The 18,021-nt window shown below is 43.2% G+C and overlaps 1 protein-coding gene across 1 annotated transcript in view; it reads right to left on the bottom strand.

The window, feature by feature from the left end:
* Nucleotides 1-6,800: 6,800 nt before the first annotated feature.
* Nucleotides 6,801-18,021, bottom strand: part of chst11 (carbohydrate (chondroitin 4) sulfotransferase 11) — an 86,723-nt gene continuing 75,502 nt past the window's right edge. Inside the window, exons 3-4 of the mRNA XM_005742628.1 lie at nucleotides 8,082-8,311; nucleotides 6,801-8,002 (exon numbers count right to left, since the gene is read on the bottom strand). Of these exons, the coding sequence (XP_005742685.1) occupies nucleotides 7,381-8,002; nucleotides 8,082-8,311 (852 nt within the window). The 3' untranslated portion in view covers nucleotides 6,801-7,380. The remainder of the gene's footprint in view (nucleotides 8,003-8,081; nucleotides 8,312-18,021) is intronic.

The raw sequence follows: 18,021 nt of genomic DNA, 5'->3' as shown, positions 1-18,021 counted from the left end.
ATGCCATGTTTATAACTCTGCTAACTTCTGCAAGAAGGACACCAATCTCTTAATTTCTCAAGTGATGTTTGCTGTTGGTGAAGTTTGGCTTCAGTTGGTCTAATCCATCAACTATCACATGAGGAAGTAAGGAGGTGTCATATTCAGGAGTGGGTTGGCCAATTGTCTTGGCTCATGCATCATTCTGCTAGCTCTGCATCTGTAGCTTCTTGAGAATGCGATACATCATCACCGTCTTGTCTAAGACAGCTTTGCACAGCGGCTAAGAGTTTTTCATCAAAGCGAAATGTGTCATCAAGTATCCAGAATAAAAGATGCCATGTGCTCCCTCTAATTCCTCTTCCTGGCAAAGTAGATGGTCCAGAAAACATTTAGACTATTCAGTCTTGTCCGCCAGCTTGTATATCTGCACTGTCTCTACCATAGGTGTGCAAAATCATTTTATATATGTATAAATTGCATTTAATTGCTTGTCGTTTGGATAGAGCCTGCTAGAGAACCTAGAGACTTGCAGGTTAAGGAGTCGTGTATGTCGGGTCACGAATGTCTTTTATTGTGATTTTATATCCATGTGGTGGTGGGAAGCTGGAGCCACATTACATGACAAACTGTTTTAATGGTTTCACAGCTCAGATTTGTCATCCAGATTGTTGTCTATAAATAATTACATCACATTAGCTCTGCAATAACAACTGATGCCAATTCACTGTCCAAAATTTAAACAGTAACACATTAGAAAAATTACACAATTAGAGACACTTGCTGACTTACTGACAGAATAATACCTTCATTTGAATTGACCTATGGAGTATTAATCCTTCGATGTCGACTTTTTCTGTTGTTTTGTAGCAGAATTGACCCATTAATAGGGAATGCGAGCTGGTTTTGGGCCATCATGGTTAGTTTTACTCTACTGATGATGTGTTGTTGCAATAGTCCGTAAGCACTTTGAGTAGAAAAACGCTATATAAGAGCCAGTCCATTTACCATTTACAAGACGAAACAAAGGTCAGACATTTGGGTTACCTGCTTGACTGTAAATCAGGACCCTGCCTAGACACAGTGATACTGTGGCTCTGGGAATTTCTGGATGGTCTTGGATAACTGGCCGGTGAAGGAGAGCTGTTTGTAAAAAGTTCCTCTAAAAGGATCGATATGTAGGTCCGCAGGTAGGCTGGCTATGATGGTCATGTGCACCATTACACCACCCATTCAACGGGGGACTGACAGAGTCAACCCTACCATTAAAATTAAGACTCATCAAACTTTTTCCTTCTAATTTTGGTGACTTTGTATGAATTGTAGTTTCCTGTTCTTGGAGGAGGAAATAATGACAACACTCGTAAAATAGTTAGAAAATGTCACCTGCCTAACACTTCTCAGTCCACTGACACGCCGGCACATCTAAATCACGTTTCATCTGAAACTGTGTAATGTGAGATGACCTAGTGGCAAGACGTCTCTGTTTCCACTATTGTAACAGGTCTGTTACTGCAAACCCGTCCCATATGGACACTCAAAGTCAGATTTAATCACAATGAGCGTGTTACAGCTTGTCTGCATAGATTATTGTGATGGGACATACTTTCTCTAAAATTTCTGATCCTATCCAAGCACCACCTGACAGAGCAGCAGTATTCGATGCTCTGTGATTGGAATGGTCAGCTATTGCCCATAACAGTAAAACATATTGACTAGTGTGGTAAATTACTTTGTGCAGAGACATCGCCTTTCTGAAGTAGCATGGCAATAAAAATGGCCAGACTAGTTAGGAGCTAGAGAATCCACCAACCCCGTAGATAGAAGCGTACACGAGTTCCACACAAGACAGAAGGAGACACAGACAAAGTGGATTTCAGTGTCATTTTATTGTGAAAACAGGATAAACCACGGGTCACGCTGCTGTAGGATCCACCCCACTCTCCCACACAGTGTACATTATTCATTATTCATGATTTTGGAAAGTACCCCTGAAAATGAACAGAGTAAAAGAGCACAGCGAGAGGCTGTCCCACGAGGAAAAGCAACATATAGAAAATGTGGGTGTGTTGCCATGGTAACGTGAGCAGGGAAGCAGTATCTAGAAATAAATAAATAAATTAATGGTACATGTTGGAACGAGGGTCTCGACTTCCTGGAGCAGTGGTGGCGCGCACACACGCGCACAAACTCCACTGACACATAGCTCTTTGATACAGCACACATGGTGAAAACGCTGATGATATGGAATAACGCAGCATCACACACTGATCGTTTAAATTAAAAGGTCACCCACACATTACAGCGCAACATCCGTGCCACCTGGCAGCACGGGAAGCAGCTGGAACCACGAGACGCGCGGGGCCTCTGCTGAAGGACGTACACAACGTCAGGGCGACACAGAGACACGTGAAACCTGCTTGGACAGGTCATGCCCATGCTAATGCTAACTGATTTGAAAACGTGCCTAGATGTCGCTGAGCATGCGAAGGGCAGGCCTACTCAGGCTAACTTTTCAAACACTGATTAAGATCACTTATAATAAACACCATCTCAGTTTATTATAACTTGGGTTGTTAGTTTCGGAGTCATTGCTATTAAATATTTATTGGCAAGAGTAACAGTGTTACAACCAAGCTAACTATTTGCATCTTAAACAGGATCAATAACTGGGAAAAGATGGTTACGTTTTTTGGAAATCTGACTTTACTATGTAGGTACCATTTTCGGCCTGTATACTTCATAAACACTTTAGAAAGATTTACATTTGATAGTTAATTTTGTGCAGTTATATTTAGCAAAGTTTTCAGCTGTCAGAATGTTAGCTTGTTCTGGTGCTAGTTGGATAACTAATCTGTGCTGTACATATTCATACTATTCTGCTCTGCTAGTTGTTGGGATTGTTACAGATATTTTGGCTGAGTCTGCTGCTGTTTGACCTAAAAATAAAGTGGTTTAAGTCTAGAGACCAGTCGCACCCATCTGGCAACATCTGTTTGCGAGGGGAAAATGTGTATTCCCCAACCAGTTGGCAAGTGGTTGCTGGAAGCTGCTGGCAGCCACTGGGTGAAGTCAAAAAAACTCCAACTGTTTTCCAACCAGTCAGGGAATACCCACGTTTCTCTTGCAACCAGCGGCTCACTTAGAGGCCTACAACACTGAGACAGTCGATTTTATAGCGACTGCCAACAACATCCAAGTGCACCAACTGGTGGGGGATAAAATGTCCACAACTTTTTCATCCTTTGACTGCTCTGACTTGTGTGTCTTTAACACTAACCTGTTGTGGTGATACCGGTATTACCAGTTTGTTGGACAAAATACTCCAAATAATCCAAGCTGTAATAAACCGAGCAGCTTCTGACAGACGCTCATTTGTTTGTAGTTTTCAGGATCATGTCCGTCCCACAGATTTCTAAAAATAAAGCTGAAGTCATACCTGATGAGTTCTTTATTGCAGGTATGAGTAAGGTTATAACTGAGCATGTACGCCTTCTGTCCTAATGTGACTGCAGGATGTTCACTGTGTCTCTGCGTCGCCTCTGAATGAAAGGCACAGAAAAATGAGAGTAGTAATGTGTGTGTGTCTGTGTGTGTATGTATGAGGCAACCAAAGTAAGTCATAAATATCACAGCTCAAAAAATAACAGCAGAATGAATGACATCATGTTTGGACTGTACAAAAATATCCTGTGCTGGGACTCAGATATGTCTGACACGACACAGGCAGAGGACGCATGTAAGAAATCATCCTGGCTTTGTCCTTCTGTGCTGATGATATGATGCTTATTTTCAAATATGGTGTCTCTGCTGATGAAAAGTGTCCCCACAGAGAGAGAGACTGAAACGACCTTTGTGTCTCCACTGCTGTGAGTGAGCGAGTGAGCCGACTGAGAGCTTGCAGCGTTTGGGTGGAAACAGGTGACGAGGGTTAGGTCATTAGCCAAACTAGCAGCGTGCTCACCCGCTTAATTTGTATCTTCTACCTTTATAATCAGCTCTTTTTTAGCATGTTAACAATCTGAACTCTGAAAGCAAAAAACAAATAAATGACCTGAACAAATAAGTGTATTTACACTAAAAGACTTAATCTGTTGACATCATCACTGACAAAGAGTCCAATCCAAGGCCAGGTGCTGCACCGTGTCTCCTGTTTTCACTCAGAATGACAGAAATGCTCAGCTCCAGCCTGCATAGCTGAATGTCACTAACAAATACGTCAGATTATATTAGATATGTCCATCTTTTACACTGTGTGTATCATGAGCCAGGCACACTGACACCCACTCCAAAGCACAGAACTGAGTCAGGATTCCATTTGAACTTTCTACCATCAAATTTACAGGAAATTTCACTTCAAACACAATTTTCCTGCTTCTGAAACGATTCTTTCTTGTATTTACAAAATCTGGGTGTCAATACAATAAAATAAAAATAAAAGTAAAGCAGAAAAATAACATCATCTACTCATCCTCAAGAAGAAAACTGCTGTTAGAAGACAGCAAATGTGTAGTTCAGTCTAAAAGCAGACGTCGTTCAGAAACAACATAAATATACCCACTAGCTAGTCCTCAATATAGACACAGCTATGGAGGAAAAAAAAACTTTAAATGTTGCTGCTTGCTTGTAACTGAGAGACTGAGACAGCGTCTCAGGGCTGCTGGAGTCCCCGTGAGCTCTGTTTGCTTAAGCAGGCTGCGTTTTCCTGCATGGACAGTACTGATCACTGACACTGAGCCTTTTTGTTCTGGTTTTGTTTTTAAACCAGGGGGCCACTTCTGGAGCGATGTAGGCGGAGAGAAACCGGAGTGTGAAGCGAGGCCGCTGTAATGGCTTGTTTGCAGGTTAAGAGGTCCTTTGTGCATTGTTTGTCTTTCATTCTGAGCGCAAAATGAGCCGTTTAAACTGAGCTCTGACAGTGTGAGGTTCTGCCTGCTCGTGGCTTTCCCTATAACTGCTGAGTAAGACGCTGCGTGGCAATAACCTCAGCAGCAGTGCTGGTGTGTGTCTGTGTGAGTGTGTTTGTGTGCGCCTGACCCAGGAGGAGGCCCAGATGAGAATATAACCATTGTTTCTGCTGGAGGATGAGGACCGGGGCGACAAGCCAGCCCAGTAGACTCTTTCCTTTATTAGAGCCAGATGTCTGTGGGTGTTAGAAAGGAAAACTAAGGCTGTTTGATTCGAACCTCCAGACACGGACATGTGCACAAACGGACATCAGCAATGAGTCCAAAGCAACAAGAAGGGATCTGCAGCTACAACATCCAGCCCGAGGGGGAAAAGGCGTATGTGTAATCTGATTTAGGTGTGCTGACTAACCAGGGGTCATAATGAGACAGTTTTCAAACAGAGTGGACCTGGATTTATTCTATCAGAAAGAAAACATCATACTGCAACTCCAAAGAGTTAGGGACTCAAAAACCATCAAAATCCTTAATGAAGTACAATCAGTAGTGTTATATATATATTTACGCTTGTCTTGCTAATCTCTCAGGATGAGATCAAACTTAGTGATCAGGCCTGAGCTGTGATAACCCTGTCGCCACGTCATCACCGCTGGAACGCTCTCGTCACATTTTGAGGGTCTTTACTTTGCAACCTAAAGCACCTCGAGGCGATTGTTGTTGTTGTTATTTGGTGCGATACGAAAACATGGAATTATCCTGAATTGAATTAAATTGACAATATTAACCACAATGCCCCCTCACACAGATCTGCTGACCTCCCTGAGCCTGCTTCTGCTGGAGGGTTCTTCCTGTTAAAAGGGAGTTTTTCCTTCCCACTGTCGCCAAAGTGCTTCAAAGGCAGTTGTTGTTCTCTCTGTTATTCTCAGGTCTGTACCTCACAATATAAAGTACCTTAAGGTGATTGTTGTTGTGATTTGGTGCTATATAAATTAAATATTCTAACGCTGTGAAATTAATTTGAAGCTGGAGTGGATTAAAATGTACAAACTGGTGTAAAACACAAAACGACTCCCTCTGTCACTATAGTGTGTGACGGGCAGCCCATCCTCCCTCCTGTGTAGTTATTGACATTACACAACATTAATCACACCACAGGATCCTTTCTCTGTTATGTTGATTGTTGACGTGTCGTCTTTGGGATGTCCTAAATGGCAATGATGTGTACTTAACAGTGACTGTGGGTCTCTGAGGCCCTCAGCCATTTTGGCACCAAACGTCTGACAATATGTAAAAAAACATAAATTTTGAATGATGTGAAGCACAGAAAGACAAAGCCAAGGGCCAAAAATGTACCACAAGAAATGAAAAAGTTTGAACTTCTCTAAAGTGTCCTAAATGTTTTTCAGCCCAAGAAAATAAAATATTAAATTCTTTCCATCTTAGTTTCAACAACAAAGCAAATTAAATAATCTTTTCATTGCTGCTCGCAGCAGTGATTCATAAGACAATAAAAACAAATAAAGCATGAAGACGAGAAAAGAGGATCATTTAGTGAAAAACAGGTTTGGTTGCTGGAGCAGGGGCACGTCCACGAAGCTCCTCTATGCAGGGCATGGCGGTAATGAGACTCAGCGCCTTTAACCCTTTAACAGCCACACAGGCCGTCTCTCGTCTTGTAGGTTAGAGGCAGGCCGGTGCGCCCACTGAGTGAATCCTGTACCTGTCCAGACACGTTCTGTAGCTCAAAGTATTAAGGATGCTTGGTGTTACAGGCAATGATACGTAAGCACTTCACTGCTGTGGCAGAAGGGCCGACAAACTAATGCTAGAAACCAGTGACAGCGAGCTGTCGGCTGCACCGCCACACTACTAATGTGGAGGTCTTGAGAGTGGAACCGCAGCCATCAGCTGCAGTAATCCTCGAGGTGGTGATGAGGCAGTTTCCCTCTCAGCTGTATGAATCTAATGAGAGCAAGCATGATGGGTACTGGCTCGCCACGCCGAGAGCTCGGTGGAAGATGTGAAGTGTGCCTTACAATTTGGCGGAGTTTCTATATTGATCAGAAGGAGGGGGAGACAGACTTAGCTCCCATAATGCTTTGGGGTCAGGGCACGTGCGAGGACGCTGTTTGCTTTGCAGAATCTGAAGCAGCCTAATTTGTCAGCAGTTTGCTTAAACGTGTAGGGAACAACATCAGGAGAATCCCTCATCCAGTCCATCCTCTGAGGATAACAACCATGAAGACCTGCTTCACCCACACATTTCAGTCTTTGCATGCGTCTAGTCCATTTAGCCCGCATCCCTGTCCAGTCGGTGCTGACTGAACATCCTCTGAATTATTCCCAGAAACTCACACACCTCCGGCACCTGTTTACACATCAATTTTACAGTTTTTTAAATCAAGTTTGTTCCCATAGAATTCTGCCCTCCGCTCATTTCCTTTTATCTGTTTGACCGAATCAGCCGCTCTCAGAGTCCCATCTCTGTCCACCATTACTCCAACCTCAGGTAGCTGGGTATGGAGTAGTTGAACATGAGGAAGTCTAACTTGTAAAGCTGGTAGAGCTGGATCTGCTGCTGAGTGCTGATATTGCTGAAGAACTGAGCCGTCATAGCATCCGTGGTACGAGTGGACTTGGCGTAGGTCGGGAAGCGCAGGGAGTCACCTACACCCACCAGCTGCAACAGGTAGTTTGCATCCTCCTCCAGTGTCTCATACTTGCCCACCATGTCATAGTGGATGTGACACGGGTGACAGAGCTGGTACACAGTCTGCCAGTGCTCGTTGAGTCCGTCCCGCTGTGTGGCCGGGTCCACCAGATACTCAATGAACTCTTTGAATTTGACATCAGCCCCGTTGAGCAGGGCATCCTGCGTGGCGTTCTTGCGGTAGCGGCGGATGATTCGGGTGCCAAAGCGCTTGTGGAAGGATGAGTTGTACTTGAGGGTGAACTTGTTGCGATATGCAGAGACCAGCCTCTCGAAGGGCTCACGAACAAAAAGGAACTTGAGGTAGTTCTTGAGGCGGTGATTGATCTCGGCAATGCTGTACTGATTCAGTGTCTTAAGGTTGGAGGGAACGTGGGCTTCATTGGAAGGAATTTCCATTGGGTCACTGCGTGAGAGAGGCACGAGACAGTGAAGAACAACAGAAGCACTTATTTTCCTTCCTCTCTGTACAGTACCAAACTCACCTGTACTTGCCCCGGCCTGTAAGCACCATCATGACACGTTTCCAGTTGGTACAGGCCACCTTGGGGACATAGCAGTAGATAAGCTCATGGTCTTCATCCACCACGAGGTGTTTGAGGTCTCCGGGTGTCAGGACTCTCCGCTTACGACTCGATGCGCTGTAGACCCGACAGGCATCGACTACCTGATCCCTCCTGGCCTGGTGGAGGACAGCAGCTCCTGATAACTCCGTCTGAGAGAGAGAGAGAGACTACTGTGAAATTCAAATAAAAGGCTTCAGGAGGGTAAGTACAGCACAAGATGTGAACAGTCAGTTTTACTTTAATTATGTAGTTTACAGCACAGAGTTGAAAAGAATCCAGAGTAAACAATGTGTGATGTGCAATAAAGGTCCCTGAACAAACACTGGTTCCCAGCTCAAACTGGGTGGTTAACCAACTTTCAGGATAATTACCAGATAAACCAATGAACCCTCTTTAGGCTGATGTAAAAAATAAATCTTTCTTTTTCAGCTGTGATTGATTGGGTTCAGCTAACCACAAGCTTAAAGAAGAAAAACTCATTGGCTAAATGAAAAGCTCCGATTCCCATGTTACTAGTTTGGACGAGTATGTCCCAGTGAAAGCCCGGCTGTAATCTGTGTGAAGGGATGAACAAAACAAACAAACAAAATGAACTGCCTACTGGTTTTATTACCAGTTGATCTGATAAAGAAACCAATAATTAAACCCAACAACACTTCATCATTAGCTAAACTCTGCGCCAGTCGTTTGTAACAAATGTAACAAAATGTGACAATTGTGGGATTTTTGTTGACAATAATTGAACCCAAGAAAGGGAACATACCATATTAGTCACCAACATTCATATTTAACTCACTACACTAGTTATTGTAGCAGAATTATAAAATATTATTTCACACATTTGTTCTGAAACTTAAAGATGTTTTAGTGCTCTTGGTCACTAACACGGCAGTGAGAAAAAGCCGAGCACTCTACAACTGAAATGAATCAGAAAGAGGGCATGAGGACGGATATGGAAAAGACAGGCAGTTAGATAGCGAGTTATCAATCTTAGGCTTTATTATCATACTCATCTCTTTATTCACTCTATCTTTTTGCCTTATTTGAGTCATTCCACAGACTGTGATAGAGATTAGTCCATGGGTGTGGAGGAAAATAATGATATTGGAGAATATTACAGATCCTGCGAGTTCGGTATGAGTGGCTCCAGTCGGTAATCATTTATCGGAGGCATATTTCACCGTCCCAGTGATGCCTGTGGTGAAGCCGACCGTGGCAGGAGAGAAAGGATGAGGTTACAGAAAGAAATGAGAAGAGTAAGAGCAGTATGGAAGTTTTGCATTTTAGGGGCGGGAATGTTTGCTCGTGCCTCTTGATTATTTTTCCTCTGGGTCTACATTCCCCTGTAGGGCAGTGCTCTGGGTTCCTCACAGTATCTAAATTGATTTTACTGTGGCCTGCAGCCTTACCACTCTGTCCCACTCCACACAGCCATGGCCTTTCAGTGATACACTGTCAGGGGCTGAGAGGGTGGGAGAGATGCTGACATGAAGTAATGAAACAACACTGGGGCTAACAGGGAGTCTGTACACGAACACAGCTTTGACTAAAGAGGTTTTCATGTGATTCTCTTGGACGCCAGCTTTCAAAACAGGTCTCCAAGTTTGCAGTTCATCACACGCACAGCTTGCTACGGCATCATGGGGAAAGCTTTTACAGTAGGGGATTGCACGATGTGCTCCTGTTATCCCGTAGCTAACAAGTCTACAACGATCCCAGCTGGAGCGAGAGGCGCGGTACACCCTGGGCAGGCGACCAGTCTATCGCAGGGCAAACACAACAGGCAGTCACACCGACGGGCAATTATAATCATTTAACCCAACCCTACTAACTGCATGTCTTTGGACTGTGGGAGGAAGCTGGAGTACAGAAAGGCCCCGGCTACATGGGGGAGTCGGACCCAGGGACCTTCATGCCACCGTGCTGCCCCCCTTAAGTCAAATAAGACATCTATAAAATACACTTCTTGAACTAAACCAAAAAATAAAGTACTTACAATCGTTTTTTCTCACTATCTTTCTGTTCACTTATCTAGTGCTCAGTTCATTTAAGTATATCTCACAAAAATACTCTACATTTAAATACAAATACAAACCTGTCCACAAAAATGATGTGGACAGGTTTGCAAAGCAGTTTCATACTGTGAGTCACCTGGTGGTCCAACCTGTCTCCTGACAATTGTTTGCACAGCAGTGTCTCAGTTATAAGAAGCACACTGACTCACACTGACTCACACTGACTCACACTGACTGGGCCTCGGTGTAAAACATTGCCAATTGGTTGTATTTTGCTTATATCCCTATACAAAAACACGGTTGCCCAGCACTTACGATATTTTGCAGTCAAATGTAATTTTGTGTAGTAAAAATAAATAAATAAAACACATGCAATCCTTGCTCTCCCTGACCAAAAAATAACTTCCTGTCACATTAGACAGCTCTGCAGAAAACTAGGATTTATTTTAAACTAAGATTTGCTTTTTTGCACAAGACACAATATTTTATTCCCACCAGAGAAAAAGTAATATCTAGATCTTTCTTCATTGGGCAACGATAAAAGAGTATTTTCAAACGTTGCTGTCTTTATTAGAATTAAAGCAATAGTGGGCGTCCTTTATTCCCATAGTTACTCCTGTTTTTGGGAAAGGGAAGTGGAGCTTTTTCAGGATGGACAATGAAAGTCTCCAGTCAAGATGAAGTGCTGCTTTTGTGCGTCTCCACTTGTTTGCTCTTTTATGCATTTTGCAGTCATGGTCATCAACTCCAAAGCATCAAAGCCCACTAAGGCATGAGAGCTCTTTGTTGATGAAACTCTTAAAGAAAAGGAAGAAGTGGGAGCATCAGGCTATAATTCCCTCAAATGTTGCAGCAGACATGCAGCCCTCCATCTCAGCACAGTTGAAACTGTATTTAACTCGGGAAAAGAGACAAGGGGATCTTCTCAGGCTTGGCCTCAGTTTTCCTCTCATCTCTCTTCTTTCTCTGGGATCACTTTCTACCACTTATCTCATCTTTAGGCAGCCCTGTGAAGTCTCTTGTGGGGTTTTGATGAAGAGTGAGGACAGGGATGAAAAGCAGGAGGAGGAGATGAGATGTGGTGGAGGTCACTGACCTCTGGCCATGTCGAGCTTTTCCCATTGGACAGCAGACTATAGCACTAGCAAATATGCTTGCCCATTTCTGCCCTGATACTTTGTGGACACAAGCTAGTGAAACGGCACCAAATAAGAGCCAGTGTCATAAAATGTCATAAAACCACAGCTATAAAAGTAGTTAGCCGCGACACATTTTATGGCTAATTCAGTTTGATCTCTTCCAATAAGAGCCTCAAACATCCAGCTCAGCAGTTTCTGCATGCAGGTATACTAGATGATGAATTACTTAGTGTTACAGACACCATGCACTGATATGGAAGTGAAGGTTTAGTCCCTATTTCTCTCTGGAAAACACCATCACAACTTTGAGAAAACCGGGGGGCTGGAAATCCTTAATCCCACCACGAAAGTCATTGTCAGCAGCGTATCTGCAAACAGGGAAGGCTTTACTTCCTTATCCTGAGGGTTGGAGATGATGGGAAATGCACATCCTCTCCTTGTTGCACATTTGTTGTTAAAATGTGTGAGAAAGTGATGAAAGGGCAACATGGAGACTGTGTTTCAATATTTCAAGTCTTCATTTCCTCACCACGACTGTGTTATTGTCTCTGAAAGTTGTTATGAGTTTGAAATATCATCTGTGTATCAGCGCTGAGCGGCTTGTCGCAGCGGTGGTAATGAATAGCTTCCTCCTAATCTGCTGATGATAGCAAAGAAAGAGATAAAGGAAGGAAGCCAGGAAGTGATCACTAAAGGACAGAAGAAACATATTCCAGTGAAAGTCTGTAAACTAGCTTACATACAAACGTAGACCCAAGGCTAAAGTATCAACAAAGCAAAGCAAGCCAGCGACGCAGGAAGTCTCAGGGTTACATCAGTTTGGTCACTTTGATTTGACCAAAGTCTCTGACAGAGCCTTCATCAGACTGTTAATTGGCTGCCTTGGCAGTCGTTTTATATACGTGTGCTATAACCTGTGTTTCTGTATTGTAACAAAGTTAAGACAAGTGTAAAATATTCTGAAAGCTAAAATAAAGATTGAACCAACCATATTTTTGACAGTAAATCATCTTCTGTTACTAATCAAACAGTTTTAGTACAGATTAGGTCTTAAAGACTTTTACTATGTAGCTAAAGATGACTAAAAATACACTTGAATGTTCCAGTTAGAGTCATGAATTTTCACGGTGCAAAAGTAAGAAATTCACAATTTGTCTCATGTAATGACCTGAGGATGTTTCTTCAGTATAAGCTAAATGCTGAGGACCAAAAGGTTAGGGGAAAGAACAAAATGGACAAGGATGCAGCGAGTGAGAAGGAAAGACTATGACTTGACTGGCAAAGAGAGCTGGCTGATAAAAGGAGAGTAGATATACTGTGCGTGCAGTTGTCCAGGGTAAATAAGGGGGAGGCTAGGAGCTTAGGAGATGGACTCAAACTGGTCTACAACGGTGCCGACAGAAGGGGAAATGGACTTTATTGGCTAGACTGACAGACTAAGTTAGAAAGGAAATGTACTAATGATTGAGGGGTTTGTGATGAAAGAAAATAAGAGAGAGACAGATGATGGATGGCAGTTAGTGAATCAGGAAGTGCAGAGGATGAGTAAGGGCAACGTGAGGATGAAGAGTGGAAAGGTGGTTGGTCCTGATGACATACAGCAGACTTTTTTTTAACACAATCTAGGAGGATGAAAAAATGCTTGAGGAATGGAGACAAAGTGCCAATTTTCAAGAACAATGATGATGTGCAGAGCTGTAGTAACTACAGAGAGATAAAGCTGATGAGCCATACCAAGAAAATATGTGAAAGAGTTCTTGGCGGGCTGATAATCAGTGAGCAGCGGTATGGCCATGCCAAGAAGGAGCACTACAGATGCAATGTTTGCTTTGAGAGTGTTGATGGAGAAGCACAGAAAAGGTCAGGACAGCAGCACAGAGAAAGCATATGGTAGCATGCCTGGAGAGGAACTGTGGTGCTGAAGGAATCAGGAGTGGCTGGTGCAGCACATATATGAGTGTGTGAACAGATCTGTTTAAGGTAGGGATGGGATCACATCAGCAATCAGCTCTAATTCTTTGCAATGGTGATGGGTGACAGATGAGATCAGACGGGAGTGTCTGCAGAACAGATAGAAGACAACCTGGTGTGTTGAGGTATGCTTTGGAGAGCAGAGGGATGAAGGTCATCAGAAGCAGGGCAGAATACGTGTGTGAACGAGAAGACGACAGTGTGACAGCTGCAAGGCGTACAGGTAGTGGAGGTGGATGAGTTTAAATACCTGAGGTCAACCGTGTGAAGCAATGGACGCACAAGAGAGGTGAAAAATATGTGACAGAAGCACAGCAGCAAAAGTGAAAGGGGAGATTCATGAGACAGTAGTGAGACATAGCAAAAGGCTGGAAATGGACAGACTGTCATTGGGAGTGACGACAACGGACAGGATTAGAAATAAGTGCATGAGGACGGCTCAGGCTGAGTGCTTTGGAGACACAGTTAGAGCAGCAAGGTTGAGACGGTTTGGACACGTGCAGAAGAAGCAGACCACATGAATATAGAGGCTATGGGTGGGTGATGGTGGGGAGCCAGACGCTCCACTGTGGTGACCCCTAAGGTGCTGAAAGAGAGAAACTAATGCATTTGATTTATACCTCCCTTTGTTTGGAGAGGCACTGTTCATTCATGAAGCTAAGATTCTGCTCCTTATTGCAATTTAGACGCTGCAACAGTCATTACTCCTGTGTACATTTAACCGTCCGATTTATTCTGTGTATGCCTTGTGTTTCTGAAGACTTTACAGTGGGTGTGTGAAAAGAAGAAAGTCCAGTGTGGAGAGGGTGAAGTGCAGCAGCAGCACGTATCCTGTCTTTAGCTCGATGCTGCTTATTATCATAAGAATGCCGTTTCCGTTTTGTCTCCTAAAAATTCATCCGTCTGCGCTCCCCGTCTCGGGTCGCTGAGTTAGCTTCTCTCTCTGCTCGCCAGCTGTGAAGACAGCCAAACAAAGATCAATAGGATTCATCAAAGCACCTCTCTGTCACACACACTGAGCACTAAAGGCAGTCTGTGTCTGTGCGCACAGGCTGGCATTCATAAAGCAGGCAGGCATGAAGCTGCCAGTGTGCCACAACTGTACCAAATAACACCTGATTTGCAACCATAGAGCTTAACAGGTCGCTGCATGAAAGGTAACAAGGCTCTGCTATGAAAGCTTTATGAGGCAGATTCATCCTTTCCAATAAGACCAGCAGTACATGGACTTTTCCACTATGTCATTTATGAGAAGTCCAGTAGCTGCTGAGGAGAAACTGGGCCAATCATCATGACACAATAACCGCCTGCAGCCACGGAGACACCGACTGGATCTGAGGAAAAGTTTTTCTGTACCTGTATTTTTCCAGTGGGATAACTGAGAACACACACTCTTTTTCTGAAGCACTCTGCTTCATATTCCTCCCTCATACATTCATACCTAGAAAAAGAGCACAGCTGTCTACTGAGCTGCTCTGAAGGAGGAGTAAGGTGCAGAAAATAATAAGCTTAATGTTAAATAATTGATTGTAAAGCAGAATGTTTGTAATGCCAAATTTGTTGAGTCTTGCTGGCTTTTATACACAGACAGCACTCGGGTGTAGCTGCTGACAGCAGCTTCATTCAAAGTAGCAAGTGTGACTGTTACAGTGTAACGGGATACATTTGAAATACATTTCAGCCCTCTCTGTCTCTGCTACACTGAAACTGGAAAATCAGATCAGTCTAAAATGAGTTTGTTTTTGATGCTCTTGTCCCGCTTTGATGTTTTATGGAAAGCTGTGGTCGTGGTTATTACCTTCTTCAGTAAAGTGTTGAGCTACAACAGCAGCTTCAAGTCAACAGCTCTCAGGGAAATGTAAAACATTTATATGAGGCATGTTTCCCACCATCAGTGATATTCTGTGAGTCTAACTTTGAACTCTGTGACTCTGTTGTGCAGATTCAGAGGATTTCAGTGGCAAACTGAGAACGAGAACCTCTCGACCTTGTATCCTACTAGCTGGATACGATCAGTTAACTAACTCACATACACTGGGTCCTGATGATACTGACATATTTACTGATGTCATGCCAATCTGCCTGCCAGCCTCATATTCAGTTAACAAATTGCACGTACTTACCACAGATGCTTGAGCTCGACTGCTCTGTGTTTTATCTCAAACATAGCTGGTGCAATGTTTAAATACTGAGCATCACAAAAACAGCCTTTCTAAGCTACAGCTTTGAATCTGTGAATCTACTGATTCATGATTTTTGTGCTGACGCTGTTGCATAAGGGCAGTGTGGGAAGGCCATGAATGGAGACAGTGTTCATGCCAGGGGCTAGAAGCACTGAGCTTTCCTGCCAGGTGCCATCAAGGTCAAGTAAACATGCAAACACACACCGATACATGCTCGCTATGATGCTACTTGCTGCAGGGTTCACTTCTTAACACATTCGCAGTAGCAGTTAAAAGTACTGCTAATAAAGTAAAAATAATCTGGGAATCCCCAAAACACCACCCTGAGCAGCAGCCAGTCACAGATGTTTCATTAGAGGCTACAGTTTGACACACAGCCCTGGATGTTTATCTGTAAAAGCAGCAGTGGAGCCTGGAGGCCTCGCCTTCACTGAGGGGGCTGTTAACAGACCATCATAAGAATTTAACTGGCAGAGGTTTTTATGGAGTCTTTAGTGTCTTGTGACGATCTGTAGCTTTTCAACCGTAACAGTGTTGTAACTCTGGGGGTAGGCACCGAATCCTTCTCATGCATGCATGTGACAGGAGGACAGGAGGTTAGTGAACTCTGCAGGATGGTCATTTCATGCTTTAAACTCCAGGATATCCGACACCTGGGTAAGGCCGGCCGTCCCTATCCCACGGTAACGTTAAACCGGCAACCTGAGCCCGGAGACAGACCTCCTTCACAGGTGAAAGCTAACCCACAAGGACAGAGAATAGTCTTTACACTTTATCTCTGATGTCAGCCCAACGTTTTAAAGTTCATGTGAAGAATGTTATACTGTAAACTCTTTGGATGTGCAAGGGTTTTATGCTGTGGACACCTGGTTTTACCTGACGAGGAAAAATGAAACACACAAGGGAGAGTGTCGATTTAGTTTGTCGGTCTGTGGAAGAACCACTGACTGCTCAACAGAGTGAAAGCGGAGAGTATATCCCTGTTTTTTTTTAAACGTAGCTATTGGATTTATCAACATTTAATCTGAATGGATTCAGAAGTTAATGACTAATAATGCATTGCTGTGACTGTTAAAACGTGAGCCTTGAAAAAGTTTTACTCATATTTACTTTGTTATTTATCTTCCTCTCTGGATACGTGCTCGTGGCCTCGTAATACAGACGTCTGTTGTACTTTCCAGGGTTAAAATGCAACAAAGAGTTAAATTAAGCAGGCGGCGCAGTGACACGAGAGAATGAAATGAACCCGGAGGCCGTAGATTTGTGCAGTGATATGTGTTTACTGTATATGTAGAACGTGTGCGCTGATGTACATCTCTGGATCAACAGTGTGTTGTACTTAAATATACACTTGTGCAGAGAACCAGCGTGTGTCTGTGACTAAACAGCAAAGAGAAAAGTGTGGGGTATAATCATAGCACCAAAGACAAGATAATGACAAAGTGCTCTGACTTTCCCTCAGTGCAATCAACCTTTCTTCTTCCTCTCATGAGCACTTTACTTTGTCTCTCTGCATCGTGTGTTTCACCCCTCAGGGAGAAAAAAATCAGAAAGGAGACGTCGAAGGAAAAAATGAGAAATAGGATTTCAATAAAACCCAGTGACAACTACATTCTCTTTTCTGTTTGTTTTGTTTGTTTGAGTTTGTGATTTGATGGGCTCACTTGCAGCAAACAAGAATTTGTTTGGGTTTAGACGTCTACATTATCAAGAAAATTATGCACTGTTAACTCTGCTGCAGTCAGTGTAAAGTAGAGCTGCTGTGGTATCAGTCCAGTCCTGATTTTCAGATAGAAAAGTGAAAATAAAATGATATACAATGTACAATTTCCAAAATAACAAGAATAATAAAAAAACAGTCCTATTGAGTTCATTATTTCAGTTTGTCCTTTTTGGTCATTAGTCAGGATTGTTTGTTAATTCCGTTGCTTTTTTATTTGCTTTGAATAGAATAGAATAGAATTCAACTTTATTGTCATTGCACATGGTGTCATGGTCCTGGGTCCAGCGACCCAGTGTTTGAGTTTTATGTATCTTTTGTATTCATTTGTGCCAGGCGTAGTTCACCTAGTTAATTTCTAGATTGCTGTTTAGTCTTGTTCCTTAGTTGTTTATGTCATCTCCCCTGTACTAAGTCTCCCTGGTTCATGCGTCATGTCTGCGTGGTTATGTTTAGTTCATGTCATGTCTGATCTCCATGTTTCCTGTTTTACTTTGAAAGTCTGTATTCAATGTCAGTGTATTTAGTGTCACCTGTCCTGTCCTGTCGTTAGGTTCATGTGTGTCAGCTGTGCTCCCATGTGTGGCCACTTCCCCTGATCATCCCTCATGTGTATTTAGTCTCTGTGTTTCATGTAGTCTGTGTCACGTCGTCTGTGTTCCCACCCTCCATGTTGTCACAGCCAGTCCTTTGTAGTCATAGTTATGGTTTCCTGTGTCTTCATAGTTTATCCTGGTATCACTTTCCCAGTTTAGTTGTAGTTTAGTTTTGTCACTGCGCTTCTGCCTTGTTTGCACTCCTTGTCTTCAGCCACAATAAAGGCTCGCTTTT

The sequence above is a fragment of the Pundamilia nyererei genome, unplaced genomic scaffold (genome assembly GCF_000239375.1).
Source record: "Pundamilia nyererei isolate P.nyererei 1_Seehausen unplaced genomic scaffold, PunNye1.0 scaffold00122, whole genome shotgun sequence".
In the NCBI taxonomy this organism is placed as follows: domain Eukaryota; kingdom Metazoa; phylum Chordata; class Actinopteri; order Cichliformes; family Cichlidae; genus Pundamilia; species Pundamilia nyererei.
This window is presented reverse-complemented; position numbering and strand designations above follow the sequence as displayed.